Source organism: Dysidea avara, chromosome 9 (genome assembly GCF_963678975.1).
Source record: "Dysidea avara chromosome 9, odDysAvar1.4, whole genome shotgun sequence".
Lineage (NCBI taxonomy): Eukaryota > Metazoa > Porifera > Demospongiae > Dictyoceratida > Dysideidae > Dysidea > Dysidea avara.
In genome coordinates this window covers 24791624-24812766 of record NC_089280.1, presented here as the reverse complement: position 1 = coordinate 24812766, position 21143 = coordinate 24791624, and the positions used below count along the sequence as shown (strand labels likewise).

Below are 21143 nucleotides of genomic sequence, written 5' to 3'. Positions count from 1 at the left end.
ACATCAATAAAAAGTACTGAAACAAGCTGGAGTAGTGCACGATATTAAATCACAGTAAAACAATAAGAAGTGTTATATCCCTACTGTGCTCAAGACACCATAATGGAAATGAACAGTAGGGATATAACACTTCTTATTGCTTTACTGTGATTTAATATTGTACACTACTCCAGCTTGTTTCAGTATTTTTTATCGATGTGCTATGGTCCCTACTCTAGTTGAAATTCCAATTTTTGTGTACTTGTTTGTTAACTATGACTGGTGAACCCACGCACACCGCATCATCTGAAATGGTGTCTCGCACCCCAGTTATATCAATTATCATCTAAAAAGTAAAGTATCCATTATGCTTCGTTGTCAGCTATGTAGACCAGTCTTGACAAACTCTGTGGTGCTGGTTCAGGCAGAAACAGGTTTAATCTTGTAATTGTTGTTGTTGTTTTTTGTGTGCTATTGTTTTTATAAAAGTAAAGCATCCAATACACTTCATTGTGGGCTATGTTCATTACACAGTAGTATGAATCAAGAAGTGTTCGAAAAGCACCTCTGCGATTAAAATAGCCACTATGAAAAATACGGATAATTTTCGTTTCAAAGGGAAATCATCAAATGCTATGCCAAATCGACACTTTTTGCTGTCAGCAAAGATGAATGGGACAAAAGGAGGATACTGGTAAGTCCATGAAGAATGCATTTTATGCACTGCGGTATGCCAAAAGGCACCTCTTGGGCCGAAGCGATGTTGAACAGTGAAAAATCAAGCTCGTAGCCATAGCAGTTATCAAGTTACACTTGTCTGAAGGCATCAGTCAGTCAGTAAGTTACTCAGTAGGTAGAAAATTCCATTAAATAATTTTTTTAAAATTCCGTAGCAACTTGCTGAAAGCATTTTGGGTCGATGTGAAAGTTTGTTTGGGCTTAGTTTTACTTAACCAACACTGCCTCATCATTGTCAGGGGAAATTTAGGCTGTTTTTGGATGATATTATTTCGTGGGCCACACCTACTTCTTTGTGGTCCCTACTAACAGTACTATTGTACTGTATGATTCTGTAGCTCTACAGTTGCTGAGTATATATGAATATTGGCACCTGCAGCACCACCCTGTAACACAGTTAGTCTGCTAGGAATTTAGCAGATAAAATGCACATGGTCCTTTGTTAGTCTGGCAGCACCTGCCCCTTTGCATAAAGAAAGAGGAAGGATCTGGTCACTCTAGCATTACAGAGTTGTAACAAAGGAATGTATTTAAGCAATATAATGGCAGCAAGAATGACACGACTTACACCCATACAAAGTAAGTAGTTCTTGAAGCTGGTTAATAAACATAACCAGAGGTACTTTCCATATTCTTTAGGCAGAATCACAAGTAGGGATGCGAGAATTATTCCTGAATAATTTCAGGAATAATGATGGGGTAATAGAATAGAGCATTATTCCAGCATTTTGATGCAGTTTTGGAGCATAATTGGCATAAAAATAAATGAAGATCGAGATACTCTAATAGAGCAGTCACTTACTCTAATAGAACGATCAGTGTGGAATAATTTGTTACTCATACTACTAGTAACTAAGCATCTTGCTAGCAAAAAAAGCTTTTCTGATGTATTGACACAGCTGAATTTAATACTTTTTACTGTTTCAAAGTCTTGCTGTACAATTTAATTATTAAAATGAAGAAAACGTTACAAAAATTAGGAATAATTTTGGGAATAATGAATATTTTTGGAATACAATTTACTACTTCACTCTATAGAACACCTTATTGTCAACTACAAACAGCCTTGATCTTAACGTATTTCACGAAACTTTGTGACAAACTCTTCCACATGTTATGTAATTCTATGGTATCTATAGTAACTCAAAACAAACGTCACAAAAATATAGCACTTACCAATAATGTTAGCGTTGCCTGTTTTCTGTAACACGCTATGAGTTTTGAATAATAGAGTTACCAGACCCTTCATCTTTATATGAAGGGGTGGGCACCACCAGACTAGTCCTTTGTATGCTATCATGTACAAACATTGGCTCATAACTGAACTACCTGTGACTGTCACTGATCCCTACAACCCTTGATCCCTCTTAGAAAGCATAATTGTACTGTAATTGTGCATAAAACTGCTTTACATAAAAAATTTCAGTCCTAAAATGTGTAAAGTACCTTTAGCTTCTGGGGTGCCTGCTCCATGTCAAGACAGACAGTAATGTGTTGTGCAGCCCAAGAAGCCAGCACACCACACCTTGAATATATTTACATACTCTGGTGCACCCTCTTGCCAAACCGTTGTAGTCATATAAAACTCAAGATACAGTAAAACCGCCACAATTTCCACATTTTAGCTGTGTGCAAGCTATATATTGATATTATAAAATTACTAATGTTGTTAATCACATGCTTGGTTAATCATATTGGAAGAAGTTTGCTACAAAATGAACATCATTGTGCTTAATCTTTGAAAAACTGTTTATTTCACAACTAACCTGCAGAGCCAATTCACAATGAGTGAAACACTAGGTTAATGGGCATCAAGGGGTTAGAATTATATTAGAGCATTTCCTTCCAAATTTGCCTAATCTTGTGTGGCCAGTCGCACGGCATTTGTCAATTAGAGATAATCAATAAAGGTCATGTGAGACTACAATCCACCATAGAACAAGAAAGTGATTTTCAACCTCAAAATGATGTGCTTTGATTTCCACAGCTCACTTAAATTACTATTCGCTGTTCTTCCAAATCTATAGCTAGTCCGGAATCTGAGGTATCTATCATGTGTCACGGTATTACACCATTTTATTAATGTCTCTGAAATACTCAATACAAAAAAAGTGTAGGAAAATTTGCTACACCAGGTTGGTTTTTACCATTTTTATGTGAAAAAATTTCCATAAATTGGGCTTTATTAGCATCATTGTGCTCACAGCAAGTTGCTCTACATGTGTCACACCTAGAAAGTCACTAAACAGATATGAGGTAGGGTACAATTTTCATTTTTAACAATTTTTCATAAAAATGTATTGGACATGCCTGTTCCAGCTGACAATTTTGCCATGAACAAAAGTATAGCAAATGTCCACAATCTTCTACATATGTTTATGTTTCAGATCCACTGCTCGCATTGCTGTCTCACAGCCTAAGGTTGGTCATTATTGTGACATCATGCAAGTTTTCACCATTATTTTTCCATCTCTGTGTTTAATGAATGTATGGAAGTAATAAGCTATAGGCATAGAGTAATATCAGTGGAAAAAGCTTTAACCCTTTCACTTGTTAAGATAGCAGGATAGTCACATTTAACCTCTAAAAAAATAGTCAGGTTCTGTAATGAATAATGAACCAGCCACCCGCATTGGTTAGGCTAACTTTCCTGACCTGAATTGAAACATACAATAAGTGGCCTAAACTGGCTCAGACTGCATGCCTAGTTATAACCAAAGCTTCCCTGAAGTAGCTGGTCCAGCCAAACCAGTACTAATCACATTTTCTGGCTGACCAAGTTTTTATCTTTGCTTGTCAGTAAAAAGAAAATGTCCTGCAATTGGGTTGACCACATACCGTATAAGCAGAAATTTTGGCGAGCTGAATATTTGGCGATTCCTCAATAAATTGCATTTGGCAAAAAAATTAATTTGATGAAATGTATTATGTGTAAATGTGTGTGTCAGCAAGCCTTTCAGTGACATGGAATTCCAGCTGGAGTTACACATGGTGAAAAAGTGTGTACATGGCTACTGGCTGTGGTATAAAATCAGGCAAAAGAAAAACTGAAGATCACAGTTGATAATTTCGAGGGACACTCATCTTTCAAGGAAGAGGGAGCATGCAGCAGAGATCTTGCATGGAATATTATGCCCAATTATGTTGCTTCCTTTCTCAGTGATGGCTACTGCATATGGATGGAATAAATTTCCATCCTCCATTTCACAAGTTGGATTGCAATTACTTCTATTTAAGATTCGCAACATCTACAAAATTAAACGGCTAGTAAAGATTGGCCCTGCTGTAGAGGCCCAAACAGATGGAGCCATTGAAAAGAAATCAAGACTTGCCACACAAACCACCAGCCAAGAAGAAAATGAAAATAGCAAAAGTGGACACAGCTTCAATTTTCAACAGGTCACGACATGCGTGCAATTCTATTGCTTACTTATTATAATTATTATTACTACAGAAACACAAACACAAATGTCGAAATTTTAATTTGGTGATTTTGTAACCATTCGCCAAATTTAATTCCACGCCAAAATTTCTGCTTATACGGTATGTACCTCCAGAATTCTGCAAAAATAGCCATAATTTTTAAAACTTAGCTAAAACATGTCAAATCACCTGCAAGAATTAATTCCTGGGTATTGTATGGTAGGTAGTAACTCAGAAGTATATACATTCATTCAAGAGTGAATTATGCAACAAACACCATGAAGATATGTCCAGAAAGTTTCCAGACATTTCAAGAAATTGGATGTTTCACACAGAACATGAAGATATAGCTACTGATGGTTTCCCATGTATGTCAGGGATATACCATGGAATGTGACACACTCTAAATTTGATCTTATTTAAGCAATGGTTTCTCACATAATAGCATCATGATAGAATTGGAAATGTTCAATTGTAACATGAATACATACTGAAAAAACTTCGTTCTTTTATTAACCTTACCACTATTGAAACAGTATAATTCATACATATTAGGCATTGAATATACAAGTGTATGGAATTGATATACAAGCAATACAGAGCAGGGGAGTGAAGGGGTCAACTTAGGCTATGGAAATTTTGCAATGGAGTTTGAAGCACTTTTATATTGATTTTATGCCTCACATGAATTGTGTGATATGAAACAGCTTGTGAAATAAACTTTCACAAAATATTGACAACTTTCAATACGGACAATTTAACTGTCACAAATGAATTTGTCCAGCTCATGGAACACTAATGTTTTAATTCAACACTAAGGTTTACGGAACTTTCAGGTTTACAGAATTGTCACTCTGAACATCAATTTAGATGAAAGGAGTAAAATAAGGCACCAGCAATACAGGCTCTCTATACGTTCCTGCATTCTTGCAATTCTGCTTTCTAAAATAGCTTTTAGGCAGTTATCCAAAGTGTATTCCTTCCAAATGTTTGTTTGTGCGAATGTTCTATTAGAGTATTACGTATATGGTCATGACTATTCTATTAGAGTATTGCAATCTTTTCTTGTAAAGCTGCGATGTTTAAAAATAGTAGTTCACTAGATTTGAGTGCTTATTTATTGGGATCAGATTTACATAGTTTGATATTTCATACCAATTACTATTACAAGAGCACATTGTTTGAATGATTACAGAAATATTATTACCACTCCAGACTAACATGATTATCATTTCACTGGTTATTATATTGGTTCACTCCACTAATGGTCAACAGTATCCTAATTGTGGTAGTTGTCAACGTGATGGTGAGTATGACATGTTTTTTGTATCATTGTATAACATGATGAGTTGTAGATGTTGTTATGATATCACAACCACCATTATCATATACTACAATGAGGTCAGATGAGTTTGGTGGTACACAACCCAGTAATGACAATTGTACATCAATTGATGGACAAGGGACCATTAACTGTGGAGTGGGGACTACTCTGATGGACTGTGAACGTGGACCTACCAGCAATCTCAATTTTTCAGATTTATCTCCTTATTTTGTATGGAACAAGACTGGTTCAGTACTTAGAAATGTGTCTACAGTGTTCAGATTTGATCAACCAGTTTATCTCCGTAGGATCAGTATGTGGTTCTGGAATGCTCCAAATGGTGGTATAACACTCCCCAATTTGACACTGTATGATAGCTCCACTACACCATCCAATCAGATCAGTATTGATACTAGTGATTCTCCAGTACCTGTGTGGAACAGACAATACAGACTAAATGTTGACATTATCAATGAGGGCTTGATGGTACAGTCTCTAAGAATAATGATGACCATTAGTCAGGGGACATATATATTCTTAAGTGAAGTGTTGTTCTGTGGTAAGTGTATGTATATTTTATTGTTGTAATTATGTTCAACATAATAATTATCTAATCAAAACAGCCAAACTGTAAAAAAAGGTGCGGCCCCTAAAAGGCCATGGAGAAAAAAGATGTGAAATCCAAGGTGGTGGCCAAGAAATGGCTGTGATGGTAGGTAATGGTAAAAATTTTAATAACAACAATTCATGTGAATTTGTGTTTCAGCACAAAATTCACCTGAATTGTACCTACCATCACAGCCATTTCTCGGCTGCCACCATGGATTTCACATCTTTTTTCACAATGATCTTTTAGGGGCCACACCTTTTTTTACAGCTTGGCTGTTTTTGATTAGATATCACTTCTTTTTGTATTTGTATACCCCAAAGCCGGCCATAGGCCTTTTTAACCTATCCTTTTTCTTTACCACAGAAAGAATAAAAAGACAAAGCAGATTTTTAATACTTCAACTGTTTTTGATTTTATCAGTAATTATACAAATTATATACAATTATTTATTACATGTCTATTATTCCCTACTGGATAACTTGTTCGCAACTGATCTCTCTACTAAGGGACTTGAAATGTAGCTGAACTCTCTACAGGGTGATTTGCTTGTAGCTGAACTCTACACAGGATTCTCTCTAGAGGGTGAATTGTTTCTAGCTGATCTCTTTACAGGGTGATTTGTTTGTAGCTGAAATCTCTACAGGGTGATTTGTTTCTGCTGATCTCTCTAGAGTGTGGTTTGTTTGTAGCTGAATTCTCTACAGGGTGATTTGTTTGTAGCTGAACTCTCGACAGGATGGTTTCTTTGTAGCTGGTCTCTACAAGGTGACTTGTTTCTAGTTGATCTCTCTACAAGGTGACTTCTCCTACTACAGGGTGACTTGTATCTATAGCTGAACTATTTATAGGATGATCTGTTTCATAGGCCATGCCCCCCCCCCCCCCCCCCCCCCCACTTTTATGGGACACTGTTTGAAAGAAAAGATCAAGATACTCTAATAGAACAGTCAAGATCTGGATACTCTAATAGAGCAGTCACAGTATTCAGGGCAGTGTAGCAAGCTACTTAGCTACGTATGTGTAGTTATAAATAAGGAGATAGCTATAAATGATGGAAAGTAGCTATTGTCAGTAGATAGTGACTTTTTTTTTGGTCTTCAACTTACAGCTGGCCTGGCCCCCTCACTCTTTGGCCTGCTCCACCGCCCCTGATCTGTTTGTATATAGCTGAAATCTCTACAGGGTGACTTTTGTGTAGCTAAATTCTCTACAGGATGACTTGTTTCTAGCTGATCTCTCTACAGTGTGGGTTCTTTGTAGCTGAACTCTCTACAAGGTAACTTGATCTCTCTGCATGCAGGGTGACTTATCTTGCTGAACTCTCTACAGGATGATTTGTTTGTATCAAAACTATCTACAGGATGATTTTTTTATACCTAAACTTTCTACAGTGTGATTTATTTGTAGCTGAACTCTCTACAGGGTGATCTGATCTCTCTACAGGGGGTGATTTGTTTGTAACTGATATCTCTACAGGTAGATTTGTTTGTAAGTAAACTCTCTATATGGTAATTTGTTTGTAGCTTAACTCTCTACAAGGTGATTTGTTTCTAGCTGAAGGATGATGTGTTTCTAGCTGATCTCTCTACAGGATGATTTTTTTGTAGCTGATCTCTCTACAGGGTGATTTGTCAGTAGCTGATCTCTCTTCAGGGTGATTTGGTTGTAGCTAATCTCTCTACAGTGGGTGATTTGTTTTTAACTGAAACCTCTACAGGTTGATTTGTGTGTAGCTGAACTCTCTACTGGGTAATTTATTTGCAGCTGAATGCTATGCAGGGTTATTTGTTTGCAGCTGAACTCTCTACAGGATGGTTTCTTTGTAGCTGAACTCTCTACAAGGTGACTTACTTCTAGCTGATCTCTCTAGATGGTAACTTCTTCTAGCTGATCTCTCTAGGGTGACTTGTATAGCTAAACTCTCTACAGGGTGATCTGTTCATAGCTGAATTCTCTACTGGGTGATTTGTTTGGAACTGAAATCTCTTGTTTCAAACTGATCTCACTGTAGGGTAACTTGTTTGTAGCTGAACTCTCTACAGGATGGTTTCTTTGTATATAGCTGAACTCTCTCCAGAGTGATTTTTTTTTTGTAGCTGAACTCTATAAAGGGTGATTTGTTTGTACCTAAACTTTCTACTGGGTGATTTGTTTATAGCTGAATGCTCTGCATGGTGATTTGTTTGTAGTTGGTCTCTCTATAGGGTTTCTTTGCAGCTGAGATCTCTACAAGGTGACTTCTTCTAGCTGAGCTCTCTCTTGTTTCTAGCTGATCTCTCTACAGAGTAACTTGTTTGTATAGCTGAACTCTTTACAGGGTGGTTTTTTGGTTGCTGAACTCTCTACACGGTGACTTGTTTGTAGCAAACTTCTCTACAGAGTGACTTGTTTGTAGCTGAATTCCCTTCAGAGTGACTTACTTGTTGCTGAACATTGTATAAACTATAAAGTGACTTGTCTGTAGCTGAACTCTCTACAAGGTTACTTGTTTGCAGCTGATCTCTATAGGGTAACTTGTTTGCATACATGAACTCTCTACAGGGTAGTTTCTTTGTAGCTGAACTCTCTTCACAATGACTTGTTTGTAGCTGCATGAATTCTCTAGAGAGTGTAGCTGAATTCTCTAGAGAGTGTAGCTGAACTCTCTACAGGGTGCATGACTTGTTTATAGCTGAACTCTCTTCAGTGTGACTTGTAATGTTCTGAATCACTACAGCGATATATTTGTAGCTGAACTCTCTATAGGGTGACTTGCTTCTTGCTGAACTGTCTATAAGATTAACTCCCTACAGAATAACTTTAGAATTCTATAATGGAGTAAATAAATTAGCTGAATGCTCTATTAGGGTGACTGTTCTATTAGAGTATTTCGATCTCGCATTTGCCACACAGAGTTGGCTTTTGAATCATAACTCAGTGGTTTGTAATCCGATTCTTCAGTACTACTGCAAGGACTTTCTATGAGGAATATTCCAGCTATACACCGATTTTCAGCTCATTGCTCTAAGCGGTTTGTCTAATAGGCGTAAAAACTAATACTTTTTTATTCATAAAAATCAATCGCATATTTGTGACCCAGGTTGGGTTTTGTGTCATATCTCCATGGTCTTTATCTTGATTCCTTTTAAACCACCACAAGGCACTCCTACGATGGTTACTCCATCTACACAGCAATTTTCAACTCTTTCCATGAAGCGGTTTACCCTGTAGGCGTGACAACAATGTTTTTACGCAAATAATCGGTCATAAATCCTGAATCATTCATTGGATTTATACCACATTTGATACTAGGATTTGCCTTTGAACTACCTTTCTGTGTGCCAAATTTCAAGGCGATCAGAGTACGTATTTGCATTTTATAGCAATTTTTGCAAGTGTGCGAAAACACGAAGAAGAAAAAAATCGAAACTTTGGCAGCTTGTATCTCTGGAGTGATTTCCTTCAAATTTGAAATGTAGACTCCCCTGGCTGGCGGGCAACTCTGCAGCAAATTTGGTTCCAATCGGATAAAGGATCACCGAGATACAAAAGTGTGAAAACGATGTTTTCTTTCTTCCTGTCAATATAGCCACGGTGTGGCACGCCGGCTTCTTGGACTGCACGACACACTATCGTGTGTCTTGATAATTGAGCACAAGCCTACAATTATTTTATTATAAATGTTGTTATGATAATATGGCCAAGTAGTAAACTTTGTTTGTCTCTATGCTTCAGGATTAGATAATTTATGTTAAGCAAGGTTGCTAGAATAATTGGTCTTCCAAATTTTGTACTTTATATAATTAACCAGGTATGATGTAAACAAGGAATAAGGTGTGCATCAACACCTTTGTGATATGTTACAATCGCATGTGTGTGCAGTGTGTGTGTGTGTGTGTGTGTGTGTGTGTGTGTGTGTGTGTGTGTGTGTGTGTGTGTGTGTGTGTGTGGTAGTAACTGAATTTGGTTTCCAGTCTACTTTCCCACCTTCTCCCTAGCTAGGTATAACATCTTTATGAATGGAGAGTTGAATGTAATGTATTCCTGCAATATACTGTATTGTTTTGAAAGGCGTAAACTACTAAACCCATCTATATCTGAATGTGATAACCATAATAGTCAAACCGCATTACACCTAAGTACCTCCATTGAATGGTCACAATTGCCATTATTTTTTTTAATAATTAAAAAATGCTGGTGCTACCTAAGTTTTATAATTAGTACTAAAATTATTAAATGTAGGGATCCAAGCAATAAAAAATAGTGGAACAAGAGATGAATGATTGGATTACAGCATAGCTCTATAGAAAATCCCTACATTGGCATTATTATTTTGTTCAATACCAAAGTAGGGATTTTCCCATTGAGCTATACTGTAATACCATCATTCATCTTTTCGTTTTTTTATCACATGGAACTCTACTTAATTTTTAAATTAATAATTTTTAGTTGTTTAATTTTTTGTTATAGCTATACACATGTGTGATTGTTCTATTAGAGCTACTGTTCTATTAGAGTATCTCAAGTCGGCTTCTCACTTAGTAAACCAGGCACACGCCCACAGCCGACAAACTACCAAGGGGCGTGGTTCGGTATTCTTCATGCTATCATTATAGATCAATAAGGAGATGAGGTCATCATGTTTGAGGAAATAGATTAAAACTGTAACTAACTGTAACTAAATAGTTCAGTTGCAAGTAATATGAAATATAATTAAAAGTAATTGCCCCAACATTGGATGTACACTGTGCATGTGGTGCTAGCTTTTGCTTCAATGCTGGTCTTGTACCAGTGAAACAGTACAAACAAGAACCTTCTAATCCAATTCATTTTTGTCTCCATCTACTGTATAATAGGGACCACAAAGGAGTAGGCATGGCCCATAAAATAATTTCACCCAAAAAACAGCCTCAATTTCCCCTGACGATGATGAGGCAGTATTAGTTAGGTGAAACTACACCCAAACAAGCTTTTAGATTGACCTGAAACACTTTCAACAAGTTACTACGCAATTTTAAAAATGTGAGTAAGTAACTGACTGAATGACTGATGCCTTCAGAAAAGCGTAACTCAATAACAGCTAAGGCTACGGGCTTTATTTTTCACTATTCAACGTCTCTTCGGCCCGACAGGTGCCTTTTGGTATACTGCAGTACATACAACGCATTCTTCATGGACTTACCAGTGTCCTCCTTTGTGTCCCATTCATCTTTGCTGACAACGAAAAGTGTCGATTTGGCAATAACACATGATGGCTTCCCTTCGTAACAAATCATCCATATTTGTTGTAGTGGCTATTTTGATAGCAGAAGTGCTTTTCAAATAATTCTTGATTCATACTGCTGTGTAACAGGTTGAACATAGCCGACAACGAAGTGTAATTGGATAATTCACTTTTCAGACGATAATTGACATAACAGGGGTGCATGGCATCATTTCTTTCGGTATACGTGGATTGCAGAAGTGCTTTTCAAACAGTTCTTGATTCAAAATGTTGTGTATCGGGTTGAATGTAGCTAACAACACAACGGAATGGATACTTCACTTTTTAGACGATAACTGGGGCGCGTGGCGCCATTTCAGATGCGGTATTCGTGGGTTCACCAGTCATAGTCTGGCAGACAGCAGGATGAAGTTTGCAAAGTGATCTATAGTTTATTTTAATGCACTTTTGGATTGTCCTGTATACTTAAAACAATATTCCACCTGCTGTACAGGTGTCAGCCTTGGACATTTTGCCATAGCAACCAAACTTTAAATAGCTGCGTAGCAACCATACAAATTTTACAAAATAGCTTCTGTGGGTTTCATTTTTACCCAAAATTGTTTGATAACCTGACCATTTAACAAATCTGAGGTAATAAAATTAATGTCAGAATAATTAATAGTCCCATAAACCCCTGAAGGCCAGCATCATTATGCATACCATAGTTACGTATGTCTCAATAACTATCATAGGGCCTGTGGGCACAAACTACACCCTATCACACAACAGGACGTATCTCAGTACTGGAGTAAAATATTTGTATTCTGCTACTTGTATTATAAAGCCAATCAATTGCTTAATACCTGCTTAAATTGTCAAAGCTATAGCACATTGGTACATAACGTTATGGGCGATTAAATTTTGTAAAGTAGGAAAATTTTATATGCTCACATGCCCTATATTCACAGGACCAGTCACATTTGCTCTCTTGACTTTCTTTAGTTTGCTTATTTTAATAATGTTTGTTTCAGCTTAAACTATACTATAATGGTTACCACTACTTTTAGACTTGAGAGAACGAACACAGTTTTCTGGTAGGAAATTTAATTCTGGCCTTTTTCCTGTTCTAAATGGATCAAGTGTCTCGGTAATAATGGTTTGCCTCTTTTTGTTTTGCTGGTGTGGAAAAGCTCAGTTACTACACCCTTTCTCCAGCTAAAGTCCATGAAGTGTAAACAGTTTATCAGGTGCAGTATTACAAAATGTTCCATAACATTGGTGCTAATGACAGAATTTGAGTTTTATACATAAAGAAGTTAATGTACATGTATGTAGATCATCAAATGTAAACTCAAAAACTAGCACTTGCTATATACTTGCAGAGTATGTCACAAAGCACTTGCTATGCAGTGAATAACATATGTGTGCTCTTCATCTATGCTTATTAACTGCCTGGTGTTTAGATTCTTCACACCTGTTCTACTGTCATCTAGCTAACTTAGCTTATTTTCAAGAAATAATGGAAGTTATGCCTTATTTGGGGCATCATATGTGGTATCCATGTAGTACAGTAGCTGCCTCTTGTACCCCTATATACCCTGACATTATTTGTCTAAGATCCCATTTGTATTAAACATACATGCAATTAAGCCTCTGAGGACAGCTTTCCAATACAAACAGTATAGTGGGGTCTCAGAATAGTATTGTGAGAGCCTTTAGCTATATTTTAGTAATATATTAAAAATTTAAAATTAAGTAGGGTTTCAAGCTATAAAAAGTAGTGGAACAAGAGATGAACAATGGTAGCTATTACAGCATAACTCAGTGTTAAATCCCTACTTTGGCATGGTATAACAATTATTTTGTGTTCAATGCCAAAGTAGGGATTTCCCACTGAGTTTGTTCATCTCTTGTTTCACTACTTTTTATAGCTTGAAACCCTGCTTAATTTTTAAATTTATAATTTTTAATATACTAGTTTGTTTAGTTTTTTTGTTAAAGCATACAGCTAGCTATAAACACGTGACTGTTTTAATAGGGTGACTGCTGTATTAGAGTATCTCTAGTCAGCCTGCAAAGATGTGCTTGCCCCAAAAAGGGGTGTGGTCATCATGGTTTCGATCGGTTAGACTAGAGTATCTCGAATCAGCCTACCAACTTGGGGGTGTGTGATCACAACAGCTAGCATAAAAGGGGGCGTGGTCATCATGGTCTCGATTGATAGATCGATAATATGTAGAATAAAGAATGGGCGTGACCTTGTTACCTATCGTGGAGTACTGGTACCTCTGTACAGTCGGGGGCCGTACAGTAGCTTAGTCTGAGCGCCTTAAATAATTTTGTGGCATCTATTATGCTGCTTAAAGAAAGTGTTGATATGGAAAATTAATGCCTCGGTATGGTTTCATTGGATGAAGAAGAAGTCGGACAAGCAGCCTGATTGAAGATAAAAGAAAAGACAAGGCGCACAGGGCGCACACTCGTCGGAACCCCAAAAGGCACATCCCACCATTGAGTTTGTTGTTGTGGCGTAAAATGGTGACCGTACCAGACATGGGGCCAAGTACATGAGTACTTATACTTAAGTACACTTAAGTACAGATTTGAAAGTACTTGTACTTTACTTAAATACTTTCTTAATTTTCCCAATGTACTTGTACTTATACTCAGGTACTTTGCTAAGTACTTGTATGTACTTGAGTACTTAAAGTACTTGTAAGTACTGCAAACATTGTACATAGTTTGTACACATTGGGTGTACAATGAGAATATCAAAATTGTATGAAGGTGCAGTTTACAACTTCTTGCGATTCTTCTACTGCCTTCCCCAACCTTACTGTGTATCATGTTGCCACGATTAATGATGTTGCCAATGCTGTTGTTCAAGTCAGTGCGTTTTAAGAGTTTAAGAGAGAGAATAGTTGACAAAAACCAACCCCCCCTAGGCACACTTACATACTACAATACACTGAATACAGCATATATTTTACTACAGCAAAATGCACTTGTACTTTACTTAAGTACTTCCAGCATGTACTTGTACTTTACTTAAGTACTCTCTTGATTGCTGCTGGAGTACTTGTACTTGTACTTGGAAAATTCAAAAGTACTTGTACTTTACTTAAGTACTTTTAAATGTACTTGGCCCCATGTCTGGACCGTACGCTGCTTCATTTGAGCTCTAGGCTTGCGACTGTGGTGAGTGAGTGAGTGAGTGAGTGAGTGAGTGAGTGAGTGAGTGAGTGAGTGAGTGAGTGAGTGAGTGAGTGAGTGAGTGAGTGAGTGAGTGAGTGAGTGAGTGAGTGAGTGAGTGAGTGAGTGAGTGAGTGAGTGAGTGAGTGAGTGAGTGAGTGAGTGAGTGAGTGACAGGGGCGTAGCCAGCCAATATTTGATGGTTGGGCATAACATCAACTTAACTACACACACAAGAAACACGCTCACTTTCATGTGAGACATTATCAAAGAAAAATTTGAAAAGTGCATGCACACAAGGCCTACACTACCTATGCTAGTATAAACAAATCGGCTGCTTGCATGCATGCAAAAATTTATTAGCTAGCTATATGCTATTCTATTAAACTTGTAGGGCAGGTATCCACCGACGATCGTCGTAGCCGAGCATCACGTGGCATCAAACTGCTGAATCTACAAGAACCAACAATATAAACAGTTCATCACATATTTACTACAATCAACTGGCAGTATAGCTTACAGACCAACCACCACAACGTTATGTAATGCATTTTAAAGTAAACGCCACATGGCCCCAAATTAAGGCCGGGGACGCTAATTTATGAACTAGCTATAATGAGTATTATCACAAATATCAACATGCCAAGAATGCTTCGTCCCAGACTTATAGCAGCCAATGTACATTTTGCATGAATCTGGTGCTTCGGTTAATCAGTACAAATTGTGCACGTGACACTTTATAATGACTTGACCTTTTCCCCATTTCCAGTCATCTGCCATTATTGTTATCTATAGAAGAGTAGGTTTTCCGTTTTCTTTCATCAGCAGTAAGTTAGGCTACACGGTACTTTCCTTATCAAAAAATACGCTTGACAAGTCCACTGAAACGAAATCTTTTGCTGCCAGCACCATCCACACTGAATCCTACTGACGATTATCGCTCACTGTGACCTAGAGATACGGTACTACGACTATAGTGTACCACGTTTGAACTCCATTTTAAATTTCGAATTTAAATCGCGCCAAAGAACGTAATTATAGGGACTTCCCAAGGGATTTTCCCGTGTAATGGATCACGTGATACACCATCTATCACGATCCCTTCTTCAAAGTCATGGTTCAACAAATGAGGTACATGTTTACGCTTTACAGTATTAAAGTAGGTTTGTTTTGTGTGCTGCTGTGAATCCTCGCGTGAATCTTAAGCTACTTGTGATGGTTGGGCAAAAGTTTGTGATGGTTGGGCAAGAAACTGTGATGGTTGGGCAAATGCCTGCCCATGCCCACCCTTGGCTACGCCACTGGTGAGTGAGTGAGTGAGTGAGTGAGTGAGTGAGTGAGTGAGTGAGTGAGTGAGTGAGTGAGTGAGTGAGTGAGTGAGTGAGTGAGTGAGTGAGTGAGTGAGTGAGTGAGTGAGTGAGTGAGTGAGTGAGTGAGTGAGTGAGTGAGTGAGTGAGTGAGTGAGTGAGTGAGTGAGTGAGTGAGTGAGTGAGTGAGTGAGTGAGTGAGTGAGTGAGTGAGTGAGTGAGTGAGTGAGACTAAATTTCGAGTTTGGACAATTTTTTAAAAATTCTATATCCGGCCGCCAGTAAGTGTTTTCTTGTTTTTAATGCTACATTTGATGTTTTTATTCCGTATAGGTGATTTTCGTCGCATAAGAAGTTTCTAAGCTGGTTTTTAAGGGCGGTATTTTTGGCGGCACGCGTCACTTTTGATGCAAACCCTACTTGATATAGCTAGAGGACCTCACAATACTATTCTGAAGTTTCACGAGAGCCTCTAGCTATATTTTATATAGCTAGAGGCTCTCACAATACTATTCTGAAGCCTCTGGAGATCAGGATAAATTTCCAATAAGAACAGTATAGTGGAGTCTTAAGGTGTCCAGATTAGTGTTGTGAGAGCCTCTAGGTATATTTTACCTAGGATACACACACACGTATGTATGACTGTGTGCTACTTCTTAATCAATATTTTTTATGTACAGTCAATAGCTAGATCATGACATGACCTTTGTACTGAAGTTATGTCTGTTCTCAATCACTTCTGCTCTATCATTTCTGTCTGTACCTTTTGTTATTTTCACTGAAATGGCCATCAAATCAAATTCTTTAAGGTATGTTATTCTCCTATACTTGCATGCTGCTCCTCTTGCATGAGAATTTAGTAACCTTACAATTTGGCATACAAGAGAGAACTTTCAATGATATAAAAATGTTCAACGTACCAGCCATTCTGTGACCAAATTTGCAAAAAAGCTCTTCCACACACCAAATTTTACCACTTTAATGATTCATAACTTAATTTAGGTAAGTTATTGATCGAAATTTTGTCAGCTGTGAGCCATAACAGAGGAAGAAAAATTTCAGAAACAATGTATACAATTGGCAGTTGCATGTAGAAGACACAAATCCAGCCTTTAAGAGCATCCATCACATTATTTTGCATAAACACAAAATTAGACTTCTTAAAAGTCTTTCCTGCTGCCACCTATTTGCTCCACTAATGATTTCCTCTATTAGCATTTATCAACAGTATAGATTGGGGTCAGCAATATCCTGCCATATGTATGTGTGTGGTACACAGCGTATTTGGTATACAGTACAAAATTGGTTTTACAAATAGTTCATAATAGTGCATGCTGAATGTACACATGTATATCGCATATACGTACATATACAGCCAGTGTTCTATGAAATGCGTGGTAGACAGGGACAGTGCTTGGTTACTACAAATCCATAACAGTCAGCTGTGCAAAGGGTGTAGCAGTACTACAACTGTATCATTCAGAGTTAGTTATAAACTAAAAGTAAAAATATTGGTCTAGCTGAAATTTTAATCGTTGGAGCAATTTCTTGGTGATTTACTTCACAGTTTGGCTATTCTGTCTGCAGCTTGGCTATTTTGGCATGGATAATATCATTTACTACTTTACATGTGCTCTATTCAAGGCAGAAAGTCAAGCTGATATTAAAAACGGAACTTAGACAATTTACTTGTATCTAAAACCATTTAGTTAATAAGATTACATTAATTTAACTAGTATAAATTTACTTATAATCACTCAGCATAAAAGTAATATATAGTGAACTTGTTCATTCCAGGCACCTCTGCCAGGCCTGCCTTATTAAGGAGGTGGTTGCATTAAACAAGTTAATGTCACTGTGTACACAAATGACACAATTAGGAGACTGTTACAATGGTTAGTTTTAATCAGGTGACCTTATTATACAGTGATCCAGTTGGACAGGTTTCACCATTATATACCTGTAGTTGAATATTAGAAGTATTGTGCAATCACCAAAGCAGTAAAGTACCTACAGTAAAGCAAACAGGCATAACATGGAATGTGATCAAAGGAATCAAATGAAACTTGGTGTATGACTTTGTCTCATGATGCACTGTCTTTATGTCAATTTTGAAGAAATTTGAAAAGAGTGGGTTAACATTTTAATTTCTTTGATAATTTAGCATGGAATGACCAAAAAAATACTAGAATTTCCTCAGTTAATATCCCAATGCTGATGGAGGTCCAGCAGGTGGTTTTGAGTAGTCCATAGTATGGAGAAATATTTTATGACATAAAATAAACTATAGACTATATTGCAAGGTTCAGCCAAAAAGCCGCTTCTTCCGGACTATCATAATAATTATTTACAAAAAAAGTTAACAAACAAGGACACAGAAAAATTTGGAATTTTCAACTAGAGTAGGGACCATAACACATCGATAAAAAGTACTGAAACAAGCTGGAGTAGTGCACGATATTGAGTTACAGTAAAACAATAAGAGGTGTTATATCCCTACTGTGCTCAAGACAGTGGCATAACTAGAACCAGACTGACACCAGGGCCTAGTGCAATCAGTGCATGGCGTAGCTAACCCGAAGGTGATGGGGTGACACACACCCCACAGAACACTTAATTTCATGATTGTACAAAAAGGCTAATGACCCAATGATGGGCTAGCCAACATACGGTGTAGTATTAGCTAACTTAATCCAAGTAGCTGCTTTATTACAAATTACTATCTATGTAAGTATAATGTAACCCCCATAGATTGAGCCTCTCACGTGTCTCAACTGTACTCCAACATATTCGTCCATGATCAAGTAGAGCTATACATCACTGGCAGTCTTGTATTATGCTTTATAGCTATTTAGGTTAGACACTCCTGGCCACACTGATTTTGTTCACTGAATTTAGTGAATTACCACTCTAGATTCCAGTTTGACTCCTTATCTCTATTTCTGAGTAATCCCCTCTACTTTAATATATAGCAGACCAACTCTCAACAATTCATCACCTCGTAGTGCAGTTTATCACTGTTATCTCAAGCCTCAATTGCAGATGGTCGACCGCCTTTGTTTAAATGCATTATCACGTGAGTAAGCTAGTCTAAAAATAGAACAATAATTAGTGTGAGTAACTAATATTTTCATTACTTTTTATCTCAGCATGGACGATCCTTTTGTTAACTGTTGCATCGAAGTGTTGAAGACTGAACAGAATAGTACTGAAGAAGTTGGCCATTTAGCACAACTGTTACCGTGTGCTAGGACACGTGCTCAACAACGTTCTACAGACCTTCAGCACTTGTGCTGTAAAGCCTTAATAAATAAACTAATATCCATTTGGTTCCATGTGGGGTACTTTGAGATAATAAGTCACTCTCTAGTGTTCCTTGGATACATATACATGAAATTGACAAGGAGAAAACATCCTGACCGCCTGGCAGACCCCTGTAAGCATTCGAGCGTTAATTGGATGGCTACAGGTTCGAGACTGCCTAGGTCCGGTCATGAATTTTTCTCCTTTCTCCACCTTTTCAAACACACTTTCTGTACCAACTTTAAATAGGCTGTAGGACCAGGTGTCCTACAGACCTTCAGCACTTGTGCTGTAAAGCCTTATTAAAAATTTTTAAAAACATTGTTTACATAGTCTAAATGCCATGGTCTAATTTATGCACATGAAATTTAAATTTACGGCAGCCAGCTATTTACAAGGGGCATGGTAATTTGTGCCTCAATCAAATCAACCAATGGTCCACTATTGCTTACTAAGAGATACTCTAGAGTATATACCTAAGACCAGTAAGTCTTCTTCGCTGTCTTGTTCGAATATTTGATACATCGCCCACGGTCTGTGACAGTTGGCCAAGCCCATCCTGGTGTCACAGTAGCTATACAAAATGTCTGTTTTCAATCTAATAACTTGCTGAAATCTGGGCCTAGGCCTGGGTAGGCCCAGGTTTAGTTACGCCACTGGCTCAAGATACCACAATGGAAATGCACAGTAGGGATATAACACTTCTTTACTGTTTTACTGTGATTTAATATCGTGCACTGCTCCAGCTTGTTTCAGTACTTATTATTGATGTGTTATGGTCCCTACTCTAGTTCCAAATTTTTCCATGTACTTGTATATATCAAGACACACGATAGTGTGTTGTGTGGCCAAGTACAGCCAGTGCGGGTGTGCAACAGACAAGTGTGTATTTTACAGGAACCAGGAAAATGCCGTTTTCACGCATCCATAGCTCAACAATGGCTGGAGAGAATTTAACCATTTTTGCTGTGGAAAACCCCTCAGGGTAGGACACTTCCCATTCCAAATTTGAGGTGAATCCGCCCATCCATCACTGAGATACACGCCTTCAACGTTTGTCTTATTTTCTTCGTATTTTTCTTCTTAATCTTTTTCTTCTTTGTCTCAAACACTTTAGAAAAATCGTAATAACTCATGCGTGCTTTAGTCGATTTACTTAAAATGTGGAAGGCGGTAAGAGCGTAATACTGCACATTTACAGTCCAGTTTTAGTACAGATCAGATGAAGAGCAAGGAAGTTATGCGTGATTTTTCAAAAATCCAAAGGCAATTTGTTGTCATGCCTCCTGGGTAAACCGCTTGACAGAATACCTTGAAAATCGGTCTCTACATGGAGTAACTATCGTAGTGAAAACCTGTGGTTTGAAATAAATCGCACTAACAGTCATGGAGTTATAGCAAAAATGCCAACCATGTGTAAAAATCACATGATCAAGTTTTTACTATACTTACCACGCCTACCAGGCAAATAACTAGCTGATGGAATCAGCTGAAAATAGGTAGAGAGGTAGAATAATTATTGTACAATGATGTTTCAGTAGTTTACAAGGAATCAGATCAAAAACTACTGAGTTACACTACAAAAGTCAACTAGGTGTAACAAGTGCGCAATCGAGATACTCTAATAGAGCAGTCACCCTAATAGAGCAGTCAGCTAAGAAGTAAATAATTACTCTCTTAAAACATTCATCTATGTATTGTAGAGAATTTAACACTGTTATAAGCCACTGTGTATGGAGCTTAACTAAAAAAAGATCACCCTGTAGAGAGATCAGCTAGAAACAAGTTAACAAGTCACCCTGCAAAGTGTTATACCACATTTTAAATCACCCTGTAGAATATTCAGCTGGAAACCAGTCATCCCAAAGAGAGTTCAACTATACTTCAAGTCACCCTGTTGAGAGTTCAGATGGCAACAAGTTACCTTGTAGAGAGATCAACTAGAAACAAGTCACCCGGTAGAAATATCAGCTACACAATCATTCTGTAGAGAGTTCAGCTGGAAGCAAATCACCTTGTAAAGTTCACCCTAGAGATCAGCTAGAAACAAATCACCCTGTAGAGAGATCAGCTAGAAAAAGC

General features: G+C 37.6%; 1 protein-coding gene across 1 annotated transcript in view; it reads left to right on the top strand.

Moving 5' to 3' along the window:
* The window catches only part of LOC136267364 (uncharacterized), a 40612-nt gene that overhangs the window by 5087 nt on the left and 14382 nt on the right, over positions 1 to 21143 (top strand). Inside the window, exons 2-3 of the mRNA XM_066062482.1 lie at positions 5356 to 5446; positions 5496 to 6023. Coding sequence (XP_065918554.1) covers positions 5362 to 5446; positions 5496 to 6023 — 613 coding nt within the window. The 5' untranslated portion in view covers positions 5356 to 5361. The remainder of the gene's footprint in view (positions 1 to 5355; positions 5447 to 5495; positions 6024 to 21143) is intronic.